At 45.3% G+C, this 18,488-nt stretch overlaps 1 protein-coding gene across 37 annotated transcripts in view; it reads left to right on the top strand.

The window, feature by feature from the left end:
- HDAC4 (histone deacetylase 4) overlaps positions 1 to 18,488 on the top strand; it is a 234,312-nt gene that overhangs the window by 19,926 nt on the left and 195,898 nt on the right. For 6 of the 37 annotated variants that reach the window (XM_084288701.1, XM_084288676.1, XM_084288673.1 and 3 more), the window contains exons 2-9: positions 2,150 to 2,399; positions 10,934 to 10,999; positions 12,916 to 13,798; positions 13,935 to 16,045; positions 16,170 to 16,298; positions 16,411 to 16,507; positions 17,014 to 17,132; positions 17,225 to 17,298. In XM_084288701.1, coding sequence (XP_084144827.1) covers positions 16,011 to 16,045; positions 16,170 to 16,298; positions 16,411 to 16,507; positions 17,014 to 17,132; positions 17,225 to 17,298 — 454 coding nt within the window. In that variant the 5' untranslated portion in view covers positions 2,150 to 2,399; positions 10,934 to 10,999; positions 12,916 to 13,798; positions 13,935 to 16,010. Of the gene's footprint in view, positions 1 to 1,253; positions 1,523 to 2,148; positions 2,400 to 3,035; positions 3,087 to 10,933; positions 11,000 to 11,093; positions 12,498 to 12,915; positions 13,799 to 13,934; positions 16,508 to 16,976; positions 17,299 to 18,488 lie in introns of those variants that run through there. The other 31 variants (XM_084288696.1, XM_084288697.1, XM_084288693.1 and 28 more) reach the window with 26 other exon arrangements.

Below are 18,488 nucleotides of genomic sequence, written 5' to 3'. Positions count from 1 at the left end.
CTCCCTAGCAGGAGATCTTCCTGGAAAGCCATCCAGACCTCAGCATCCCAGCCACAGTAGTAGAGAACATTTTGCTTCTCCACACTTGAGAAAGGTCTCGTGAGGTAGTGGCAAAATGACAAGTTTACACCAGCACTGTCGGGAGTAGGGGCTTGAGAGCAACTCCTGGCTCTCAGAAAGAAATTTCTGGTTGGGCTGCATTGAGTTCAGCACAAGTGGCAGGCTGAAAATACGAGGTTAGTGGGGAAATAAGTTGGGAGCTGACTGCTGTGCCTGTCCTGGGAAGGCCTGTTATGCTTATAATTTATTCAGTCTTCGGGAAGAGATGTAGGATTTTTTTTAAAGGTAATAAAAAAAAATGTATACCTGAACTAAACCTGAGCATGGCCATTTTGTTGTCTCTGTTCTCCCCAGGCGCTAGTAATCCCCAAACGTGCAGAAGTTTAATATTGTGGGTCTCTTTCATGCCTGACTGAGTTTAGATAGACCTCTGGGGGAAGAGCTGGGGATAGGTAAGGCAGTGGTGCTGCTAAATGGATTTGCAGCTGCTGTGTCGGTCGAGTTTCTTCAGAAAATAAATACATCTTCTCATTGTTCGTGCTCTCGCCTTCATTCTTGCGTCGTGTGAATGGGCAGATAAAAATCTATTAGCTCTCCTCTGAGTTCTTCCTTGTCTGCAGCTGCGATTGCTTGTGCCATAACATTACCTGCTAATTTTATTGGAAATGAATGATGTTAATATTTGCTAATGCCTGGTCTTAGCTGACCTGACTCTTCAACAGGATGTGCAAATTAATGGAACTGGAATATCTTGAACACTTGAGATGGCAGAGACCTGTAGGGATTAGAAATGACACTTAAGTAATTTTCTCTTAATTTAATGTGTAACATAAAAGAGCATCCCAGGTCCCTGAAAATGCGAGACAGGCGGGGAAACTTGGCGAGTAGCGATGCTGAAGCACTTGGGGTAGAGAGAAATGGCCATTTAGAGGTGCTTTTTTTTTTTTTTTAATTGTGATACAGAGAGGATGGCCTCTTTGTTAAGCAGAATATGCTTAGGCAAACCAGGGAAGCAGTGCCATAAATCAGGCCCCATGCAAGGCGGCTGTGCTGGTACTGAAGTCGTAGACCCGCTTTGGCCGCCTTATTGGAAAGCGACACAAATATCTAATGATAGCAGGGGGGGTAAAGCGGAGCGTGGTAAGAGCTCTTCCAAGAATAGATGGGACTGTGCAAAATGTGATGGCAAAGACAAACTGGGGACAGGTGCTCCTTGTGCAAGCAGCGCCTCGTACCCTACGTGTCCTCCGCCCAAGGTTAGGGAGCGATGGCAGCGAGGAGCTGCTCCCGAGGCTGGCTGTCCTCTAACGCCTGGTCCTCAGGGCCAGGAGAGGTGGTCTCCTCGAAGAAGAAGAATAACCCTTTGCTTCACGTGGAGACAGCTGCTTTAATCCGTTTCAGTAGCTCTGGCTGATAGCACCTATTGCTGGCAGGTCTCTCCCCTTCTGCACGTTAAAACAAAGTGAGCTTTGGGATACCCTACGTGTAAAACTCAGCTTTTTAGAGTGCTTTTGCAGGCTTCTTTCTTGCTCTGATACACAGCTTAAAAATAATCAGGGGTGGTGGATTTTTCCTCAGCAGTATGATGTTGCTTCTTAATAAACTGCTGGAGGCTTGGCAGAGGGGGAGCGCAATGGATTGTGTGGGCTTTTTTCCTTCCTGCTCCAAGACCACTTCTTGGCACCGAGGGATTTTTCTTGAGACTTCTTTGGAGAGCAGATGCGTGAAGTACAGTTACCACTCATACATATGGCTCTTAAAATATGGAAGCTGTTGGACTGAAGTGGCTTCATATGGTACTGTTGGAGGATCAGAATGAACATGCGAGTTTGGGGGGTTTTGAAGGCTTGAATGTGTAGTTGAAAAGTTTTTTTCTGGTTTGTTTTTACAAGGTTAAATATTTGCATTTTTATGGTTATTTGAAATTGCACCCATAGCTCTGAAAATTACTCTTTCTGCAACGTTTGGTGCCTAAAATGGTATCCTAGATTAATCTCCTCTTCTGGCAAAATGTACGCTCTATAGTGTGTAATTTAAAAGGTTGTAAATCTTAATTCTCTAATGCAGGCATCCTTTCCTTTTATTGCAGGTTCCCATCTTGAGAACGATTAGAAGATACTCTGCCACCCGATTGGATTATTTTGTATACAGCTCAGCATGTCACTGTGCCCTGGATTTTATAAGGTGGCCATGATTTAATCCCCACTTCCAATTTCTATGTATTGGTGAAGCATTGGAGCTCTTTAGAGCTGCTGTTACTTGTGTGGAAACTGACCTGTCTCCAATCCCTTCTCCAAAGGACTCGACGTTACTAGCAATGAGCTCCCAAAGCCATCCAGGTAAGGACAAAAACCCTTTGAATTCACTAACAACAGCAGAATGCCACTGGACTTGGCAAGAAGTGTGCTTGCGTGGGACGAAAAAGCTTTTTGTTGTGTGAACAGGCTTTCTGCTGTGCCTAAAATGGTAATCCAGTCCCTCTCCCTGTGCTACTGTTTTCTTTAAAATCAAAACTTTGCACCAGGATGCAAAGTTGAATTGTTATGAAAGTTGAATTGGTTATGAAGAAATCTTACTTATGTTTCTAATTGGTGTGTTACATAGTGCTGGAAGTTCTAGGTGTTTTCTGAGATGCTCACCTGATGCTTAACTTTGCTATATCTGCACTGATCAGCCTCATCTGTATGTACTGTTTGGAGGAATGGGCATGGTTCTTCTGTTGAGTCTTCACTAATATTTAAGAAGAAGTCTCTTTTGGCTTTTAAAGTACTTTCTATTAAGAAGGAAGAGTTTTGCTGGAGTTTTTGCTTTTAATTCATCCATATTAGTGTTGGCTGTGAGATTATCCCTAATGTGTTTGTAATTTAAGACACGTGATTCATCCCTACAAGACTGCACGTTTCTCTCTGTCAAGAGGCCATGTTGGTGCTCAGTTACCTCTTTCTTGCTTACAGTTTTGTCAAACGTGTATTTAGTGTTTCAGGTATCTGTGTGAGGCAGTCATTTGTGGGTTTGAGCATTGGAAGGTGAGTTTTTATAGTGTGCTGATGCTCCTGCTTTGGCCATTTCAGTTTATGGTTGCAAGTAATGACTGCTGGAAGTAACTAACTCAGTAATGATGAGGTCCACGAAATTATTTATCCCTGCTTTTGACAGGTTACTTTTGTGACTTCTGTTTAATTGGTTTTGGTTTAACAGTCAAACAAGACTGAAGTCCACATCTCCTTAGATTTAGGGCGTTGTGTGTTTGTGGGGGAAGGATTTTGAGTGCTTCAGAATGATTTCTGGCAGTCTGTTAGTGGCTTCTGAGGCTGGGAGCAAGAAGCACTGCAGTAAATGGGGATGCTGGAGGTTACAGGCAGCAGTCTTGAAAACTTGACCCTTGCAATAAAAACTGAAATGAGTTTACAAGTCTCTGAAATGATCAGCCTTATCAAAAAAAGACAAAAAAATCTGTAATATAGCAGTCTCTTAGATTTTTGAGACTTACTTCTGGTACAGTGGGGAGTTGGGAAGCCAGGTACATGCCTACAAGTGATGTTCTGCCTGTAGGTATTCGTCTGTGATGTGTTTTCTGCAATGCAGGGTCTTTCAAGAGGTCGGTTCTTCAGTTTTGTGGATAGCTGTTACTTGAATGTGTTCCTCCCTCAAATATGAGAAACGCTGAGGAACCAGTGGCTTTTTTCCTCACAGTACTGGGATGGATTGAGCATGTGCTTATGTTTAAAAACAGTAGACAAACCTAATTTAATAGAGCTCTATTTAAAGAGCATCTCTCCAGGGAAAGGGAGATGTCATTCTGAGCTGGGCTGCTCTGTTGGTACAGGGGTGGTGGAAGCCCATGGCTTGTCTTCTGTTTCTGTCTTGTTCTCCTTTAATTCAAATGCAGCTTTCTTGTTTGTCTTGCTCCTTCTTTTGCCCAAATTCTGTACTGACAACGTACCAGGGAGACATATAAGAAGTGCTAATGCCAGTAAGCAAGAAGCTCCTCATGCAAGAAGAGTTCTTGCGGTGTTATAAATCTGTGTGAGTCTCCTGCTCAAACAGATGTTTGAGTGGCTCCTGCTGGGATTGATGGTCTAATTGATGCCCAGCTGGGTGGCTCTGGACATACGTGTGTGCTCCTGAGCTGCTGCTCCTAAACCTGCTTGTCCCGGTGTCACAGAAGGGCTTTGGATGAGGTAGGGGTTGGCTCGATATGACTGGAAGTTGTGACTTCTGTATCAGCGTTGGGTAGAAGGCAGTAACCCTTGAAGTAAGGTCTTGGGAGAGAAAGTCAAGGACCATCATCAACTGCTTCACTGGACATTGCTTAAAGGGTGAAAAACTTCCATAAAATTAAAAATAAAAAGCCAAGGAAGTGATTTTGTGGTGTGTTTACAGCACGTTGTGTTAGACGTGGGCTTTGTATGAAAATATTTACAAACGGTATTAATTTCTGCAAAGTTTCAGGTCTCGTCAAACACTGTCTAGTAATTCTGTACCTGTGCCCTTCCTAGGCTCGGGGTTCTCATTTTGCTTCCATCTCCACGGTTCCCATTCTGCGGTGTTTCACGATGACTTTCCACCTCTGGCTCATGCTGTGGTATTCTTAATGCTGGCTTCTCTTTTGGAGTCAGTTTTATAACATTTGGTGGAAACAGTTTCCGAGCCTTGCCAAAGATGACATCTGGGCTTCTCATGTCAGTTATGATCGCTATTTTGATTATATGGCTACAGGTAATTATTGCTAATGATGTGCATTGTTTAAGGGAATGCTCTGGCTTAACTCAAGAGCCTATTAAACTTTGCTTCAGTGGGTACAAGCTTTCTTCTCTAATCTTCTCCAAACCTATCACTAATGGGATTTTTTAGGAACAGAGCCATAAAATTGGTGCAGTGTAGATGAATGGAAGTGCTTTTTTTCCTCACAGGAGAGCTTTGAAGAGTGAAGGAAAGTTGCGTGCTGAAGACTTCTCACTGAATGGGGTTAAAAATACAGATTTTGTAGTCTGAAGTAAATTACTTGCTTTTGTTCTCCCTTCCCCCCATCACTGCTATTTATTTTTTTGGGGGGGAAGCCTTGTGTGCCCCTTGTTTGGGGCTGAAATCAGACCTGGGGTGGCAGGAGGAAGAGGAGGAGGCAGCGTAGACCTCGTCAAGACAAAGCGCCCCTTGGCTTTTGGCAGAGGAGTTGCTGCTTCTTCCTGTGCTGGAATAAAGCTAAAAATATAAAAAATAAGTTGTGCTATAAAAGATGGAGTTGCTGCGAAGTATAATTAAGAAAATTAGGCTAATTAAGATAACATGTAGGATTATGACAAAGCTTGGTGGGGGCAGGGGCAAGCATGTTTAGTTTCACTTCTTAACCTGCAAGTGCTGCCCACAACTGGAACTTACCTCACGTAACCCGTGGTGCTGATGCCACTCATCTTACCCAGGCTGACTTGCGTGTGTGTGTGGTTTTGTGTTTTTTTCTCCTATTGACCTTAAATGATTTCCTGATGACCCCCTCCCCCCCTCAATTTTCAGTGGCTTGAGTTTTGCTGTCATTTAGTTCTTTAATCAGTAAAGATTGTTCTACTGATACCAGTTATACATAAAGATCAGTTAAAAAAAAAAAAAAACACACAACAAAACACTTAAAGTTAATCACTCAACTGATTTGTATTTGTTTAAAGTTCACAGTCCTTTGTAAAAACTGAAAATCTCCATGTTCAATGAAGCATTTTGTTTATGAAATGTTATCTTACAGGAATTAGCCAGTCTGAATGCAAATGCTATATTCTTTCTTCAGAGCTACTCTTGCGGAGATGCAAATTTTATTTACATTTTGAAGTGCTGAATGTTTGATAATTAGGAATATTGAAATTTAAGAATGAGTTGCCTATCTAATATGGAAAAATCTGCAGCAGGATCAGTAAAAGCAGGAGGAGAGACCTGAGAAGGCAGAAAGCTTCATGATCACACAACACGAGGCAAAACGAGTTAGCAAGTCATGTGCTGTGACTCGCTAGGCTGAGAAATACTTTTGTATGGCATTTTATCTGCCGAGTGTAAGGAGCCACCCTCCTTTCATATTCCATGGCTCAACGAGGCACGGAAAGCCATTTCATGCACTATACATAAGAGCTTTCCCTGTTAGTCTCTCAAACATTTTGCACCATTGAATAAATATTTGATGCGTTCTCTTTTTAAAGATTAAGAAGTTTCTGTGGAGATGCATTTCAAGCTGGCTTTAAATGACACTGACCTACTTTCTGGCAGTAATGAGTCTGTTTCTGTAAGTTATCTGGGGGCAAGAGCATTCTTTCAATAAACATAAGGGCTACAGGAGTAATTTCCAGTTCTCCTTTAGCACAGTTGATACTTGGTGGCTGCTGGCTGGAAGAGGATTTGGACGCAGCCTGTCCCTGCTTGCCCCTGCTTGTCTGGTGCTCCATTACTACAATGGGATTATTCTAGACTGGGCACTCAGGCTCCTACCTACGAGTAAAACACAAGCAATAGTGAGTATAGGTAGAGTAGGCTTTGAGGTTGGTTGAGAAATAAGCTCAGCAACAAGATCTGCCAGTAAGAAATGTTGTGACCTAAGGACCTCACCTTGAAGATGCCACCACTTTGGACCTGACTGGTAACTTAATTTTCCCTTGCATTTGTTTGAGAGCCCTTGGTCGGTCGTAGTCAAGGCTGGCATCCTGACTTCCCTCCTGATGCAGTACTTCTCAGCTTTTCCTCTCTAAATGCATTGTTGATAAAATCCGTGTTAAGAGAATCTTTCTGTTTTTGGGTTGAGTGTCCTAGGTTGCTTTTTAGGACTGGGCTGGTAACTATGGCTATCCTGTTGGTATTTTATTTGCCCAAGAAAAGGCTTTGGCAGCTATCTTAAACTACAGCATATGGAGAAGTTTCTTTAAGGACTGCATGCTATTTTGACAGTGACTGGAGGTAGGAGGTGTTCTGTAAAATCTCCTGTTACAGGAAAGTTGTCAACTCTGGAAGAAAATTTGAAAGGCATAGCAGTGGAAGATTAGACTTCTCATTATGCGAAAGAAGTGGCTGTTTCTTGATCCTTAGAATGTGTCTCTCCGGGCTTGGTTGTCATTCATGTGAAAAGCAGTGTGATTTATTGTTGTATAGGATGTGACTCGGAGAAACGTCCCCGTTTCACCAAACTACAAAGCAGAAAGGCTCTGTTGATCATTTAGCTGCTGTGATGGCTGCTGCATGGTGGGAGCTCACAAACTGAGCTGTACAAACTGCGTTAGAGCTCATGAGGAGTCCTGTGGTCCAAGCAACACGTGTTTGATCTGCAGAGACTGTTCTTTTCAGGGAGGTGATGCCAGCCTGCACCAAAAAGCTTTGGTTGGGAGAGCTGAAAACCTTTGCAAGACCAGAACCAGGCACTTAATTTTATTTCTTCAGCTTACGAGTGAAGAAATACTCCTCCACGTATTCATATGTATGTGTAAGCTGAGCACAACCTGGATTTCCTCTAAGGAGAGCAGTCTCGTTTTGAGGACCATGGCAGCTTTCAGACTGCTACCCTGGAACCTGTGAAGCTTTCAGTTGCTGGAGCTTCAAATAGCTGAGACCTTCTGTGCCAGGTTTTTATTGTACCCTCCAAAGAAAAGAATTGTTTTGTGCTTCAACTTGGGGTTCAAGCTGAAGTTCCTTCTAGGTCAGTGTCCCTGCTAAGTGTGTTCCTCTCGCTTCTATTTTTCCTTTAGATGCAGTCCTTGCACTTTGGAATTCTTTAAAAGCCTGCTTCTAAAGTAGTGTTTTAGCCTGTGATGTATCCTGCGGTGTAAGGATGAGAAGCAGCTGAGAGGGAGATAACTGAATTATTTTGAATGAGGCATAGGATGAGAAAAGGATAGAAAAGAGGCTTCTCTTTTAAAGTCAGATGATACTATTTAAGATAGTCCTTAGCCCCTAGTGTCTCACTTGGGAAGCAGACAGACTTTTTTTTTCTGTCTGCTTACCGTGCTCTGCTTCACTTTTGGTCAGCCTTCGTTTGACCCATATCTTCTCATGTTTGCTTCCTTAAATTAGGTTTGTTACTGGACTGTACCAAGGAGTGTGTTCTCAGTATTTATCTTAAATTATTCAGCTTGTCTTAGCGCCAGGCTCTTGCATCGATGAGGCTTGTCTTTGTGCCTGTGCTGTGGTCAGATCAATTAGGCCAGTGCTGATCCTGAAGGAACATTTCAGTCACTCTTGTGACTCTGAAAGTGATTCAAGAGCAGGGGCAGAAAATCCACTTATTTGCGGATGGATGTCAGCCATACGTGGCATTTTTCATCCTTTAAGCACAGGAATTTGGCCATCTGATTACCTGTGCTTTGATAGTTGCTGTTTACCCTAACTTCAAAAGAAAAATATTGTTTTGTTTTGTGAGAGCTCTTGCTCAAAAGATTTTTTTTTTTTTTCTTTAAGAAGGTTTTCGTGTCGGTTGGGAAGAAGGGTGAAGAAAAACTGGCTGTGCAGTATGTTGCCATCGTATCTCCTATTCCTGTTCCTCCTTTTTGTTCTTGTCTTGAGCTGTGGTACTTGTTGTCTTTTTCTTTGTCCATCAGCACGTTCCTGTATGCTGCTGGCTGGGCAGGGGCCGTGCTGCAGTGACTTCGTGCAAGTTGACTTGTGGATCAGTGAGAGATGGGGTATACGAGTAATTCTTCCTCTAAGAACAATAATATTAGTATATCAGGAGATCTTTACATAATTTTGTTTTTATAACTAAACAAAATACTGCTGTTTCATCAATTACTGGGAAAACCAGATGCTTTCCAGGCAGTGCCCCCTTGGTTGCTTCGAAGTCCTTGACAGACTCGTGGTGCTGTCATGGTTTGGCTCAATGGTGCTTGATAGATGGATGTTCTGAAATGCTGAAGCACATTTTCAGCCTTTCAAAAAGGATGAAGCTGATATTAAACTTTGCAGCTACTGAAATCTGAATTACCTACAGGAAAATATTCATACGGGCTTTTTTTTTTTTTGAGATGCTCCTGTCTCCCTGTAATCTATTTCAAACTGAACTAGATCAAGATTACTTAATGTCTTCTTTCAAACAAAAAAAAAAGAAGTGTGCTGACTGTGACTATTTAGGGATTCGTCTTGAATTTCAAGCATGATTCCAGCTTAATTTTTAATGCTTAAAACCCAGCTAGGTAGCCTGGAAGAGCCCTTCAGAGCACGGCGTGGTTCAGCAGCGCCCTGGGAGGCAGATGTCAGCCTGTGGGCCTCATACTGTGGTCACTGCCTGGCTGAAGGGGCAGAGAGGCTCTGGCAGGGAACCCACAGAGCAAACTGGGTCTGTCCAATATTTATTTCCAGCCCCTGTTCCTCTGCTGTGGCTCCATCAGAGCTGTCCTGCAGGCTGGAGGTGTGAGGCCTTGGTGCCCTCCATGAGGATGGCTGCGCCTGGCCTGCCTGCGGGGCCTGGGGAAGGCACCTGGGCAAGCCTGTGGCAGTGCTGTTAATTACCCTTTTGAGCTGCTAATTACCCTCCTGAGATCTCTTCGGGAGTGGTAAATCTGAATTTCTCAGCCCTGTTTCTGCCATCCGTTCAGCTGAGGATTTTAGCAGTGCCACCGACTCCTCCGCTAGATGGTCCTGACCACGGGCAAGGTAGAGTTGCTTGCAGTGGAGAGAACTTGTGGAAAATCTCAGTGCTGCAGCTGCAGTCTGTGGTAGGGCTGGGATCAGGATGTTGGAGGAATGACAGATGGATTCAAAGAAATCATTAAAAAAAAAAAAATCAATCCTTACCCTTTCACTATTCAAGAATCTATGTACTCATTCTGTTTGTAGCTGCTGTGTTGCCAAACCACATAAATAGCTTTACAGGGAAAATTGTAATCGGAGTGAGGTCTAGTCTGTGAGCTTTGAACTGCTAGCCTTGGCTTCAGGTAACCATTTTGTCCTGAAAGGCTGCTGCTGTAGGCATGTAACCCCGTCAGGCTTTGTGTAATCACAAGATGTGTGAGCCTTGGGGTGAGGGGGTGTGGGGCTCGATGCCTGTCTAAGCAGTTTACTCGTTGCATTGTCTATGTTGATTTTTTTTTTTATGGTATTGCTGTCCATGAACTACTGTGTAATGACTGTTTGCTCTCAGGTTTCACTTTCTAATCAATAGACCAAGATCAATGCAGTTATTTGTAAATGTGGTCTCTTTAGATATCCAGCCAGCCAGGCCGGGTGCTGCTGGGATCGGTAATGCCACCCTTAGTTCAGTTGCCTTGCTCGCTGAGAGATGAGAGGACAGCATTTTTCTATTTACTGCTGTAAAGTTGGTCCAGTTTTTTTGATCAATTGACAATTCTTCAGGCAGAGAAACCTTACAGCTCAATGAGATGCACTTAAACTAAAAAAAGCACGAAGATGATCCTTTGAGATAGATTTTAAAAATTCTGTTTGTTTAAATCATGCAATTCAAGGACAAACAGACTTTTTAACTCCTTTACCTGTGACCTTTGTTTTATGCTGGATACGAAAAGAAGCATCTTAGCTTAAAACTTTTCCGTGGTAGTGTGCTTCTGCTCTATAAAATGCCTGAGCTGCTCTTGTGGAGCAAGGTAAAAGCCTGAGCTAGACCAAGCTGATTGTCTTTCTCTTCCCTGGTGAAAAAATAGCCCAGAGCGACAAAAAGTCCAGAGCCCTTACACCAAACTCTATTAGTCCATCCAAGTCCATCCTTGACTGTCACTTCAAGAGAAAGTCCAAAACTTCCAAATACTTTGTTCTGAGCAAGGTGTCCCTGGTCTCGTACAACCTTTGCCAGGAGAAGGCATGCAATCCTTGCAGCTCAGCAAACCAAGAAGAAGGGCTTAGGCATCTGTTCCCTGCTGACAGCAAGTATCTGATTAGCATTAGATTTTTTTTTTCTTTCCAGCAGGTGGAAGGCCTGTTCTGCAGGCTCGTAACTCTTGACAGGTTTATCATGAAGGCTTCTTGGCAGGTAGGGGTGATGCTGCTCATTCAGTCTGCCTTCAAGATTCTGGCTTTTTTTTTTTTTTTTTTCCTGTAAAACGTGGCTCTGTGCAGTAGCTGCTTCAAATAGATCATGGGATCCTTTGTTTTGCTGCTTAGCATCCCAAATTGCAGCAGGTAGAACCCTCGCGGGGTCAGTATACTTTAATTGTTACCTCTGCCTCCACCAAAATATATTTGAGGTGATCTGAGGAAACATAGCATCAGTTTATATTGACAGAGGATCAGGAAGACTCTGAATTAATCCTACTTTTTTTTTTTTTTTTTTTTCCCATGAGAAGGGGTTTGCATAATGTTTCTGTCCAGTCACTGGGTTCTGCTGTCTTACTCTGGCTTTCTCACCAGGCAGCTGTGTAAGAGTTGTGCTTTTAACTTTTTTACAGTTGCGTTTGTCACGCAAGACCTCAGCTTGTTTTTTTTAGCAGTTGACCAAATCACTTTCTCGCTGGGTGCTTAAAGAGAATTCCTCCTCCTCCACTGATTAATGTCTGGCATGGGGCATGAAATAGCTCTTGCGTCAATAAGTCGTCACAACCTTTGCTTGTCTCGGTCAGCGTAAATACGGTTGGACTCTAACATGCCCCAAAGTAGGCCAGAGGTTGCTAATTTTGCAGCTGCAAAGGGGCCGAGTCCAAAAGAGAGCCGCGGGATGCGTGTGCTTGGTGGGACAGCAGAGCTGCGGCAGTTCAGGTTACACCTTGGGCACGCTCTGCCACCTCTCCTCTCTGCACTGCTCTGTTTGTACTTTCTGGAATTACAATACATCTTAAAGATATAAATTATATGGCGACAGCCTTAAGAGGAGAGTGTTTTTAGGTGCATTTGTGGTTAGTTAGTAGAACAAACGTAGTCACTTCTATAACTATGAGCAAGCTGAGTGCCTTTCTGGTTGTACCCCAATTGCTCAGGTTCTGTTTGAATTATGAAAAGCAGATGCCACCAAGCTCAGGACAGCGCCTGCAGCAGCTTAGGGCTGCGCCTGCTTCGAGCTCCCCACCTCTGCATGGACCACAGGGTGAGCTGAGACCTTGCTTCCCCCGCTGCCTTTGGTCCCTTGGGAAGGCTTGCTTGTCAGATCGCTCCTCATGCTGCCTTTTTCTGCCAACAACTCTGCAAAGCAAAACTACTGTTTGCTTTCGTCAGGGAGAACATGGATAGCATTAAAAAGAAGAATGGGATGTTTTGGGATAATTGATCAAAGTAATTAGGTAACAGTTACTTAATCTTCAGAGGGTTCCAGCAATCAGATGGAAGAAACTTCCTACGAAGCCATTTGCTTGAAAAACTGTGGTTGTGCAAATCAGGTGCTGAGTGCTTCCAGAAATGGACGGTGAGAGACCTGGTAAATAACTGCAGCTTTTAAAGACAGGTTAGAGCTGAATTTTTCAGGAAATGTAGTGACTGTGTGTGTTCACTGAGACATCAGAAAACCGGAGTTTTACTGCAAGGATGACAACGTGTTACAGGTACTCCAGTCACTGGTATGTTATTTAAAACTATAACTGAATGGAAAAAACAAATGCAAGCTTACTATCAGTAGTAACCAGTGTGTGGTGCGTGCAGTGTTGCTGTGGTGGTGGCAGAGTGGCACTGGCTGTGCCGCTCGGCACGTGAGCTCCGTGGCAGCCTGCAGCTTGGCGTTGGCATGGCAGTGCCTAATGAAGTGATGCCGCTTTGCTGGAGCAGCCTGATCCTTGAAAGCCGTCCACGGTTCGCCGATAAAAAGTAAAGCAGAAAAGGAGCAAAATGAAGCAGGGAGACACGTGGAAACTTAGAGCAGCAATGATTTAACGCGACGAAATGTCCTGTTGATTAAGGCACGCTGAAGAAACCTCTGTAAGTGATGGAGTTAGATGTAAAGCAATGCTTTTCCCCCTGTTGCAGGGTAGCTGCAGCCTGATGCTTCAGACACAGGCTTCTTTCTGTGTCTGGGTTCTTGGGGAGAGGCTTGAGGGAGCTGCTAAAGAGCCTGAACCGATGCACGTCCAGCTGTTTGTCAGCGCGAATCGGAGGCTGGGATAAAGGCTGCCAGTTCGCTGAGACTACAGCAGCTTCTCCTGAAAGAATGCACTGATTTTAATTAAAAGGGAAAAAAAAAAGTCTGTTCAGCCTTTCTGGAAGCATCTTCCTTCTCCGGCTTGGATCACTGTGCCAATGCCTCAGAGCTCCCCTACCGGTGGATTTGGCACCGAGGAGACCGGAGTGGTTGCGCAGGCTTGATGGAACAAATGGCATTAGAAATATTAAGAATATTCCTAAAGCTTACAATAATGACTTATTTTTTAATTCTCTTAATCTGTGCCTAACTAAAAACAAAACCTGCTGGTGGAGGGATGGGGGCAAAATTCTTAGAAGCACCATTCCCGATGAAGGTTTAAGATGTTATTCCACCCGTTCTGAGAAGCCAGCTGCTATCGAACCAACTGTTTCCTATTTAACTTTCTGAAAAGTTGTTTGTCCTTTAAAAACCAATCTGTTGGTCCTGATGCATATGCCAGCCTCCTGCAGGCATGCGTAAGCCTGAAAGGGCAGGCCCATGTATGATTTGTAGCTATAAACACTTTCAGTGATACAGTCCGTGTCTATTTGATGAGAAAGCTGTCCACTTGCAGTTCATTTTCCTTGCCAGAAAGGAAAGTGTGGCTTGTTCTCAGCCTGAAGTAGGGATTTGACAAGCTCTCTGTTTTTTTAGTACAGGATCCTTCATCTTGTGCCAAGTTTTTGGAGTAGATGTCTCCCCTTCCCCTTCCTCCTCCTCTCTTTAGTTGTAAGCTAAATATTCATAAGGCTATTTACATGTTTTGGTCAAGCTTAACACATAATCTGCGCAGAGCATCTTTTCTCCCGTTACAGCTTGAGGTTTGAGAATTAAAGTATTTTTTTTTTAATATTTCCCGGTGTAGTTTGTTTATTCCTACATCAGAGACGGATCTTGTGATGCCAGCAAAGCCATGAGAAGATGATGATGATGGTGATGATGGTGATGACTGCACCGTGGCTGGCTTGGCAGCAGCCTGCCCGTACCTGCGTTGGTGCGCAGAGCCTGAGCATCCGTCGTGCTTTCATTGTAAAGTCAGCTGGCGTTGTTTATGCTCTTGTGCCATTCTTCTCCTGAGAGAAAGCTGTGCCCAGCCTGGATTTTTGGCAGAAAGGGACTCTTCAGGAGTACACGGTGCTGTTAGACAGCAACAAGGCTGGTTTGAGTTGGCTCAGGGATGTAGGGTTGTGTATTCATGCGTGCATATGTGTTTATACGTGTGCGTGTGTGCCTATCTTAACTCTCCTTTGGTTGCTAAATCTGTAATTTGATGTTTTTTGTGTGTGGAAGGAGAACATGGGGCCGTTTTGGGTTTCAAATACCAGCTTCCCAGTGGGTACGGGTCAGCTCCTGCTTGTTAGCGTGTGTGATGCTGCGGCCTGGCCACGTGTCTGTCCAGGCTCCTCCTGTACGAACTGGGGAAAATTATTCTTTAGGCATGTGTTTGGCTCCGGGCTGTGCTTTTCTGTGGCCTTGCAATGCCAGAGGCCCAGGAAGCCTGATGTTGGGTCTGGGTGTCTGACGTACCTGTAAGCCAACTGAGCTTTGGTGTGGTGTCGGCTGTATGGTGAGCGATGCTGGGCGAAGGGCAGCTAATTACAGAGGGAATGCAGCTTCCGAACTGCTGAGTAAAGCCAGCTGCGTGTTAAACCAAGGTGTGCTCGCCCCTTCCATTTCTCTGGTCACTGGAGAGTAAATAGGAGCATACATCAGGCTGGGAAATGGGGTGGCCATTTCTCTTGGCCCTGGGGGCATCCAGCACACTGACAGCATCGGCGTACAGCAGGATGCACCGAGCAGCATTTTGTAGGTGTTTGGTTTTGGCCAGCTGGACATCATCTAGGCAAACATCAGTCTTGGAAAGACTGAGACTGGATGGCATGAAGCACTCTGCTTGTGATGCCTCGCTCGGATTCCTGAGCTCCGGAAGAGTACGGATCTCTACAGCAAGAGGAAATCACGGCAATAATTCCATATTTAATTTTATATGGAAGTAATGATGCTGTTAGCTGATTTAGACACATGCATAGGTGGCTTCAGCAAGGAAAAGGATCAGATGGAGTTGTGCTGAAAGCACTCTTGTGCTACAAACTTTTTTCTCTTAAAATAATTAAATCGAACGTAGGAACGTAGGACTATTTCTCTTGAACTACGCTGTTTTTTCCTAATATCTCACAGTGGAAATGTTTCACAGCAGAAAGGTGCGTGTAGTGTTTTGCAACTGTCATGAGATCGTGACTGACTGACTCTTATTTTGAAAGAGGCAGAACGCTTGGTATTTGCTTTCTTCGTGTTTTTTTTTTTTTTTTTTTTTTTTTTTACTGTTTCCTTGCACGGCTGCCTTTCCATCATGTCTGCTGGCTTGTTTGCTTTCGTCCACTTGCTAGTTGTTGCTAACACCCAGGTTAGCTAGTACACTTTCTGTATTGGTAAATTTAAGTGATTTAACATCTTAGTTCCACTCCCCCCCCTTTTTTAACCATTCTGCCACCTCCAAGACGTTAATTTTGCTGACTAACTGGTGTGGAGATGGCTTTGTGCACAGGGAAGCCGCACGGAGGGGAGCTCGGACTGGGGCGTTTCTCCCAAATCGAAGCTGGCAGGGTCTGCTGGACGCTGTCACCTCTTCCCTCTGCCTGCCAGCTGATTCCCCGGCTGGAATAAGAAAATCACTGACTCGGAGCTTCCACCTAGCTCATGCTTCAGATGTGTTCAGGGGTATTTGAGCTGCAAGGCTCTTAAACACGACTAAAGCAGCCCTGCCTCTGCTCGCCGGTGCTGTGCTGCCTGCACCACCGCTGGTCTCCGAATTGTTTCAGCTCGAGCCTTTTTTAGGCACCGAGAAAACAAAACGGCCGTGCGGGTTTGTTTCCCGGTCCTGGACTTGTGAAATGCCACCGCGGACCTCTTTCCAGGATAACAACCGCCGAAACATCTAATTATGGATCAGGCTCTGCTTCCAAGCATCACATGCTCGTAAGGCTTTTCTGATACGTCGCGCAGATTTTTTTCAAACCGCTGACCTTTGCAGAGCGCCCTCGGCTGTGCCAGCGGAGAGCACGCTGGCAGCTTGGAGATGTTTTGTCTGGCATTTGAGCAGGGCTGAAGGCTTGCTGCTGGTGGAAGCAGATGAGAGGGCAGAAAACGCAGCGCGTGCTGAGGCCGGGGACGGCGAGCGCTGCCTGACGGTGAGCGGCGGTGGCATTTTTTTTTGGCTCCGCGTTGAAAGGTGCCATTAATGGTGAAAGCTGCGGGGCTGGGAGGCAGGTGGGACGGTGATCCCAGCAGCTCCGCTGTCAGCAGCGGTTTGCAGGCCACGTGCAGCCCTTTATTAATTGCAGAGCCTCATCAAGGAGCGTGCACGCGACTCCCTGCGAAGCTGCGGCGCCGTGGCAGAGCAGCCAGATGTCACAACTCGCTGCCGAGTGCTCTCACCAGGTAGGGCTGCGGGAGGAAAACACCTACAGCTTCGCAAGGCACAATAGCTGAGCGGAGGGAGCTGGGGGTGATGCATGTGAAGGGTATGTGATTGGTGATGCTGGAGGCTCAAGGCAAAAATAGCATCGTTTATAATAGTAAAAGTGAAGACTTCTGCGCGACGCCTTTGCATTCTGCCAGGCTGTAATGAATGGAGGAGTAGTTTGCTTACAGATGACATGCGGGAATGAATAAGCACTTGAAATCTCGGTGCTGAAGAAACAGCTTTTTCATTTTGGCCTCCGAGAAAGTCAGAGCCATGTAGCTCCTTTTTCTCACGTTGCCTCATGCAGCTTTAAATAAAAATGGCGTGAAGCATAAAATTAAGGCTCTCTCTGCAGCCTTCCATCTCCCGGCAGAGTTCACTGTTCTGCTCGTGGCGTGCTCGAGGACTTGCTATGACTGTGGCTGTGTGCTGTTTTTTTTTCAGAGGATCCCTTAACCGGCTGTTTTTCTCCCCCCATCAGCTGGAGGAGGTGTTCGAAGAACAATCCAGAGCTTGGAGCTCCTTCACCAGCTACAGACATCTCATCCCTACGGGCTCGGGGATGGTGTGGGCACCGTGTCTTACTCAGAGCGAGTTAAGGTAGCACGGGCAAGCCTTGAGCTGGAATGAGTTCAATCAGGTGTTAATTCATCATGCTGACATGTGGAGCTGTTCCTCCCCTCCATCACCAGGTGGTCGCCCTCTCCCTGTTGTGGTTGCTGCCCTGGGAATATGTTGCAGGACAGCTGGAGTGAGCGTGTTCATGGTACTGAAACCTGGACCCATCGTGGCTTTTGGGGTCCAAATGGTGGCTGGGGTGCCCGCAGCTTGCTTCGCTGGCACAGCCTGGTGAGAGCTGGTTGCTGGCTTTTTCCTAGCCCAGTTACTTACCCAATTACAAATTCTGCCTTGCCTAACTACTGAAGAGGGAGGCTGGCTTTGAGTTACGCTGCCAGCCCCCGTGATGCCTCGGATTTGTAAGAGAGCTATTGCAGTTGTGTTGCTTTAGGCACGCAGCGCAACCCTGACATGTGTTAAGAGATGAGCGTCTAACGAGCTTTTGAAGGCGAAATGGGAAGAGCAAGCGCACTAATTCGGATGCTTCCAGAGAAACAGTGGGGCAGGGGCAGCTGAGGGCAGGCACAAGCCATGTGCTGGAGGAGGGAGCTGCCTTCTGCAGCCTCATCTGTGCAGCGCTGGTGCTGTTAGAGCAGCTCTGCCTGCCTCCTGCTGCTCGCCGCCCTGCCCAGGGCTGGTCTCTCAGTGCTTGGTTTTCACAGAACTTGCTTAGGACACCTTAAATATCTCAGTATTAGATTTGATGATGTTTTGTTATGGGAGGTGGCGTTGCTTTTTCCTTTTCCTCATTCCCCCCCCTCACCCTAAGCTGCTGCTGCTTCGTGTAATTCTTCCCGAGCTTCCTAGGAACACGATGCAGTGGGGAAAAGTTCAGAGGGGAAAGCTCCTCCTGGTAAGAAGTTGAACACACTCATCTCTCTGTTGTAAGATTAATGCTATTAATTGCTTGCTTGTTGCTTAATGACAGACCAGTTAAGGCATGGCCAGAAGTGCTTCTCTTCCACCAGCACAATATCCTTTCTGCTGCTGCGTTTGCCAGAGCCGGCAGCAGGTACCTGTAGTACCTGGGGGATAGGCTGCTTGAAAACTACGGTGCTCTGGAATATTTTTCCATTTGTCTGGCCGTGACTAATGCTTTCAGCATTTCTGATATCATCTGTACACCAAGTAATGTAGATGTGTGCAAGAATAAGATGGGGGGGGGGGGGGGGAAGCCAATAACTTGGCCTTTGCAAATGGGAAAACATCAAGTTGTTATCTGTGAATGCTTTTATTATTTTCATATCCGGCTGCAACTTAAATGTCACGAGCCTCCTACTCAGAGAGGTCCCGTCAGCAGGGAGCCTTGGCAGACATTTCCAGCAGAAAGCTTGGTGG

This window comes from Netta rufina, assembly GCF_964035555.1.
Source record: "Netta rufina genome assembly, chromosome: 6".
NCBI classification, from domain to species: domain Eukaryota; kingdom Metazoa; phylum Chordata; class Aves; order Anseriformes; family Anatidae; genus Netta; species Netta rufina.
This window is presented reverse-complemented; position numbering and strand designations above follow the sequence as displayed.